Raw genomic sequence first — 6,896 nt, 5'->3', positions numbered from 1 at the left:
CACACACACACACACACACACACACACACACACACACACACACACACACACACAAAGCTTACTACTGGACATTATAGCATGAGAAGAAGAAACAGGTAAAGATGATGGATGGATGGATGGATGGATGGATGGATGGATGGATGGATGGATGGATGGATGGATGGATGGATGGATGCTGACTGTTTTGTGTGTGTAAATGCTGGAACACACGCGCTCACATAAACACAGGGCATTTCTATCGTGGTATAACAGAGAAACGGAACCTCTCGTGTTGTTGGCGGCGGGTCCAGCTCCGTCTTCACCCGCAGATAATCGGTGGCTGACGGTCGGGTTAATATCCAGCTCTCGGTGCTTCCTTATCAAAGCCCCGGTTGAGAGCAGCCGAGTCGTTGTGGCGGGTTCCTGCCTCCAGAAGCACCATTCGGTACAGGAAACGAATATCTCGTTTATYAATAAACCGACAGATGATTTCTGTCCGCCCAAGAGCGCGAGCTGATCCTGAAGGTCTCCTGAGCGTGGTGAACGGGAGGCGTTGAAATATTCATGAGGGGCGTGGCCAATACGCTGATTGTGTATGTGTGTGTTTTTCCCTACAATGGGGATCCATAGCACAGCTGAGTGAGTTTGGACCACGTGACCGTGAGATGATCTACAGTAGAAGCTGCAGCGCTAAGCAGAAGAGTCTGGATTTTCCATTACTGTAGCTACAAGCACTTTGCTGCTGAAAAGTGCTAAATGTTACCTTACCTTTCATGTTGGCAACATTGGAAAAAAATATGGGGTGCCAAGTGTAAATTGAGGGCTGCGGCCAAATGCAATAATATAATTCAYGAAATACAAATACATCTTAAGTACAGTCCTTTTATTTGAATGATTATGTCCTGCTGCAGTGTGACATGATTTGTTTGTGTACAAACTAATACAGTAAGAGTTTTATATATTTATACTTCTCATTCAACCACAATTAAATTCACTCTAGGAGGCCCAATTTATATGGATAGTATTTATTTTTTACAATAACAAGCTGAAATGAAAACAAGCACAAATGAAATAAAAATAACAACTTTCTACTTCTTGTCTTTTTTTAAAAATGTAAGAAGTAGAAAGTACAGATAAACGTGTGAAAATGTAAGAAAAGTCGGCTGAAAAATAATTACTCAAGTAAAGTGCAAGTACCCAAAAATTCTACTTAAATACAGTAAAKAAGTCTTTGTACTTAGTTACTTTACAACTCTGCTAAAAAGAAAGTTATCGATCGGAGGAAGCCGACTCCTTGGTTTAATTCAAAGTTTTCTTTAAAACAGGCATCTAGAGAGAGAAAATGGAGCTTCCCTAACATAGAAGAATCTTATTTAACTTGGAGAGACAGCCTGAGCCTGCTAATGTATAAGAAAGCCCTTCGTAAAGCTAGAACTGTATATTATTTATCTTTAATAGAAGAGAATAAAACAATCCCAGGTTTCTGTTCAGTACTGTAGCTATACTAATGAAAAGTCCTATCTCTGTTGAGCCGTGCATCCCTATAACTCTGATGACCATTAGATTCTTTATAGATAAAATAATTTTAATAAGGAATAAAATTCATGACAAACTTCCTGCTACTGTCTCTGATTCTCTGTCAGATCAGGCAGCTTTAGTGTCACTTGTCCTGTTGAGCTCTCTGAATTATCTAAAATAATAGCTTCATCCAAACCATCAACATATCTGCTAGATCCCATCCCAACCAGACTGTTCAAAGAAGCATTCCCTTAATTAATATCTATATTTTAAATGTACTTAATTTATCTTTAATGAATGATTATGTGCCACAGAGCTTTAAGGTTGCTGTAGTTAAACCTTTACTTAAGGAACCTGATATTGATTCAGGAGTTCTGGCCAACTATAGACCTATATCTAATCTCTCATTCATCTCAAAAATTCTTGAGAAAATAGTTGCAAATAAACTAAATGAACATCTGGATAGAAATAATCCATATGAGGAGTTTCAGTCAGGGTTTAGACCTCATCATAGCACAGAAACAACACTGGTGAAAGTTACTAATGGTATTCTCATGGCATCAGAGAGTGGACTTGTGTCCATTCTTGTCCTGTTAGATCTCAGTTCTGCATTTGATACAATTGATCACAATATTTTATTACATAGACTTGAACTTGATATTGGGATTAAAGGAACAGCTCTACATTTCAGTTTGTTAATTAATTATTAATCTTCTTCACTAGAGTTAGTCATGGAGTTCCTCAGGGTTCAGTGCTTGGAACAATCCTCTTTACTTTGTATATGCTTCCATTAGGTAAAGTTATTAAACATCATGGGATAAATTTCCATTGTTATACTGATGATAGTTATATTTATCAATGAAACCTGATGAATCCAACCAGTTACTTAAACTACAAGCATGTCTTAACGACATAAAAACATGGATGACTCTTAATTTTCTGCTTCTAAACTCAGATAAGACAGAGGTTATGTTTTTTGGACCTGAACATCTTAGGGATCAACTTTGCAGCCTTTCACCTTCTCTGGATGGCATTAATCTGGCCTCCAGTTCTAATGTAAAGAAACTTGGTGTTATTTTTGATCAGGACATGTCTTTTAACCCCCACATTAAAAATGTTACCAGGACCGCCTTCTTCCACCTGCGTAATATCACTAAATTTAGAAACATTTTGTCCAAAAATGACAGAAAAACTGATTCATGGATTATCACGTCTAGACTGGATTACTGTAATTCTTTATTATCTGGACATCCAAAAAACTCTTTAAGAAGTCTTCAGTTAATCCAAAATGCTACTGTAAGAGTTTTAATGAGAGTTGGAAGGAGAGATCATATTTTGCCAGTTTTAGCTTCTCTCCACTGGCTCCCTGTCAAATTYAGAATAGAATTTAAAATATTACTTCTAACATACAAAGCTCTTAACAACCAAGCTCCATCATATATTAAACATCTTCTTGTTCCATACTTTCCTAACAGAGCACTTCGCTCTCAGACAGCAGGTCTACCTGTGGTTCCTCGAGTTTCTAAAAGTAGAATGGGAGGCAGAGCTTTCAGTTATCAAGCTCCTCTCTTGTGGAACCAACTTCCAATTTCTGTGAGGCTGACACTCGAGACTGTGATGAAGTGATTCAACGCAGCCTGCTGGCTTCTTCTTTAGATTGTTCTTTTTTAAGTACAGTGCCCTAAGACAACGCATGTTGTGACTTGGCGCTATATAAATAAACTGAATTGAACTGAATAGATTTGGGGTTTGTGTTGTTTTAATTCACTTTTTGTGCTGACTGTGAGTGATTTAATTTTTTGTCTCTACTTGTGAATAAATCTGTAGCTCTTTGCTGCTGTCTGTGTAAGGTTCCTGTTGAGTTAGGTTGTAACGTCCTTCAGCCAGCACAGTACGGTTTCTGCCCAGCAGACATGGATTTGTTGTCAGATGAGACACAGATTAAAATTTCCATCCACACCAATAACGTGCCTCAGGATGATTTTCTTTTAATAACACATTTTTTAATTTTAATATTCAAACAAAACACCTGAATTACTGAATGACTCGAGGAATTAAAAGTTATGTCACTGAAAAAAAGCAAAATGTGGAGGAAAAAAATAGCAACTGTTATTTAGAAATAAAATAATCTTATCCTGCTATGGTTGGTGTCCAAACATTATTTAAACCTCCATGATGTGGACATATAAACAAAATGACAACATGAGTAAAAGATGAATAAATACCAAATACTGAAATAGTTCTTGTTAATGCCATCAAGTTTATTATTTTAAAAAAGCTCATTCCACTGATAAAATGATTTTAAATCACATCCTTCTAATAAAGTTGTACAACATCTTGCAGAAATCTGCTTCTATCTGTCTTCCTTACAGCTGAGCGTTGCTGAGGACTCAGGACCTGTCTCTGCAGGAAACAAGATGTAAACAAATATTATATTTTAATTAAAGTCAGGAAGGTGTTTGCTGTGTTGTGGAAACAATGCTAATAAGCACTCAAATGAAATATCTCCAATGAAAACAACAAAATTCAAGCTGTGTGCCAGTTATTTTATAATCCTGATTATTTCTGACAACATATTCTGAATGCAGTAATCTCAGTGAGTTGATCAAACATCCGGACCAGTGGTGCTCAAAGCACAGAAACAGCAAAAATGCAGATGTTTCTCTGCTTCGACACACCTGATCTCAATGAACAGGGGATTAATAGGCTTCTACAGAACCTGCAGACCTGCTGAAAAGCAGGAAAACAGCTGAAACCCATCGGATAGTGGTCCTCCAGGACCAGGACCAGGACACCACTGGTCTTGAAAGAATGCTGAAAATCTGAGCGTTGATGTTTAAAAAAAGGAACTGATCGTTAGATTTTTCCAGCTGCCACAAAGGAAATGTTGATGACATTAAAACTGACAAGCTAAAGCATCACAGAAATGTTACCGAGTCCATGAACTGAGCAGGATGCCTTGAAGAATGAAGTTTCTGGGTGTGTTTTCATTTAATAAACCACATTAAGATGGAGTGGAGACAGTTTGTCTGTGGAGAGTTCTTTTGGTCTGAAAAAAGTTACCGTGTTGGATTTTCTTTAGCGAAACCGAAGCCCTGTGATCTGTCTCACAATAAAATTAGCTGCTCAGTAACTGTATGTCTAAAGTGGAACAAAGCACTGTAGGCTCCTGGAGCAGAGATGAAGAAAAGGTCCAGTCAGAGCAAAGTTCTGGAGCTGCAGAACTAAAAGCAACGAGGAGGTAAGAGAGGTTCAGGACTGAGCAGCAGGTGGAAGAGACTGCAGGGAGGAGGTGAGGGGGGAGCTGAGGAATGAGTCGTGGAGCTTCTTGGCATGCTCCACCAGAGCGTAGGAGTCCCTGATGTCTGTCAGGCCGTACCAGAACACGGTCCACACTCCATTCGCAAAGCTGCCATCACAGTGCTTAAAGTACCTGCACAGACACAGACATGAGCAAAAACATTTAACTGAATCAACTGAATCTGGTTTAAATGTGAAAAACATGTTAGAATAAACTTTGGTTTTACTGAAGTTTCTTGCATTCCTGGGGCCAACAGTGACAACAATAGCTGCTTTATAAATAAAGCTTGATTTGACAAGGTATAGGTGAACCAAGATAAAATTCCTAAATAAAAAAAACTAAACAAAAAACAGCTTTGTGTCTTACCATGGATTAATTCGGTTGGTTGCTTTAGACCTCCAGAACAGTTTGCCCAGGTCTTGTTGAATACACTCCCACAGGATGTAGTTGGTCCCCTGGCCCTGTTTACTGCTGCTCACCACAAACTTGTCCAGATAAGGTGTGCCACCGTTCACTGGCTCCATGGTGATGATGGCTGCTGCACTGTAGCTGCAGGAGCACAAACACACAACATGGTAAATGGCTTGAACTTATATAGCGTCTTATCAAGTCCACTTGGACCCCAAGGCGCTTTACACTTCAGACATTCACCCATGCACACACACATTCACACATTGATGGTGGTAAGCTACACTGTAGCCACAGCTGCCCTGGAGCACACTGATGCCACCAAGACACTACGACTGAAACAGCTGGATGGGGGGGGGGGGGGGGGGACAACCTTCCGGTTCCAGGGTAACTCCACTAACCACTCAACCACATCCTGCATTTCACATCCCAAAAGATTTCCTTGGACGTTGAACCCAATTCAGACTTTACATGGAAACGTGTTTTATTTACTGAACAGCTGCACACACCCTTCAGAGAGGTAGATGGAGTGCAGTCGTCCCTTCAGAGAGCTGATGTAGTCTTGCCTCAGAGTTTTTTCAAACGACTTGTTGATGAGAGCCAGCAGACGCTCCACGTTGATCTCATCCAGAGAGCTGTACCTGTACACACACACACACACACACACACGAAGAGTCTCTAAAACAATGTGTGTGTGCACGGCAAAGCTGCAAACTTTATTATTTTAACTACAGGTGCTAATGCATAAACACTGGTGCAGATTATTGTGTATGCTCAGGTTTGAACTTTTTGTTTTTCCAGTTTATAGTTTCTTTTACATGATTTTTGCAACAAATTAAAGCAAACTTTGTACCGTTTTAACTGTTCATAAATTAAAGCATTTAGTTCCATCAGGCATAATGTCTTATGACTTTTGGTTTTTGTAACTTTTATTCTTTTGAAAAAATTTTTTGTCAAACAGAAGTTTCCATAGAATTACAATAAGATCATTTGTTCTCTTTAAAATGTTACAGTTTAGCTAGTATTAGCTACAGTTTAGTTATTTTGGAAAACTTATGTTTTGCCTACTGAAGCGCTACTGTAGCTTCTGTTTTAGACTTTTTATGCTCATTGCAGTTTCCCTTTTGCTCATTTTAATTTTGTTCGGCTTACCTTAACAAGTTTAACTCATTCAATTCTGATGACATTTTTGCTGAAAATGCTACCTTTTTTATTTCGGCTGCTATTTTTCCATTTCGGTCACTATTGTCTTTACTTCTGCACCTTTTGAAAGTCCGATGCAACATTTACAGTACATCAAAATATGTCAGTGTGCTCTGACTTTTGTTAGGAGTATTTTCTTTTAAAATGTAGTAAAAAAAAATTCCACATATACAAAAATGAGATTCTGGTGAAACAAGACGAGGAAAAGCATGCTCACTGTGAAGATCTGAAGACATTCTTTAAAGGGATACCCAATTAGTTGTAACATTAGACTTTATATGATGAACATATACTTTAACTGTAAAATAAAGACTGTAAAAATACTGTAGACTGTTCAGTTTTTATAATTTTTAAACTAAAAGTTTAAAAATATATTACACGGACGGGGCCATTTTATTTACTGTACATGCAAAGCATTCTGGGTAAATGATGACCTCAACTAGGTCATTGGTGCGAAGCTGCTAGCGAGCTATATCCACCCTGAAGG

General features: G+C 38.5%; 2 protein-coding genes across 3 annotated transcripts in view; both read right to left on the bottom strand.

Moving 5' to 3' along the window:
* Positions 1-505, bottom strand: part of tanc2a (tetratricopeptide repeat, ankyrin repeat and coiled-coil containing 2a) — a gene marked incomplete in the record, with an annotated part of 85,481 nt that extends 84,976 nt beyond the window's left edge. For both annotated transcript variants that reach the window (XM_014019407.1, XM_014019408.1), the window contains 1 exon segment: positions 264-505.
* Positions 506-3,737: 3,232 nt separating this feature from the next.
* nags (N-acetylglutamate synthase) overlaps positions 3,738-6,896 on the bottom strand; it is a 10,860-nt gene continuing 7,701 nt past the window's right edge. The window contains exons 6-8 of the mRNA XM_014019405.1: positions 5,716-5,847; positions 5,165-5,347; positions 3,738-4,930 (exon numbers count right to left, since the gene is read on the bottom strand). Coding sequence (XP_013874859.1) covers positions 4,750-4,930; positions 5,165-5,347; positions 5,716-5,847 — 496 coding nt within the window. The 3' untranslated portion in view covers positions 3,738-4,749. The remainder of the gene's footprint in view (positions 4,931-5,164; positions 5,348-5,715; positions 5,848-6,896) is intronic.

This window comes from Austrofundulus limnaeus, unplaced genomic scaffold (assembly GCF_001266775.1).
Source record: "Austrofundulus limnaeus strain Quisiro unplaced genomic scaffold, Austrofundulus_limnaeus-1.0 Scaffold220, whole genome shotgun sequence".
Taxonomy (NCBI): domain Eukaryota; kingdom Metazoa; phylum Chordata; class Actinopteri; order Cyprinodontiformes; family Rivulidae; genus Austrofundulus; species Austrofundulus limnaeus.
The sequence above is the reverse complement of the archived record's forward strand: the minus strand, read 5'-3'. Positions and strand labels throughout refer to the sequence as shown.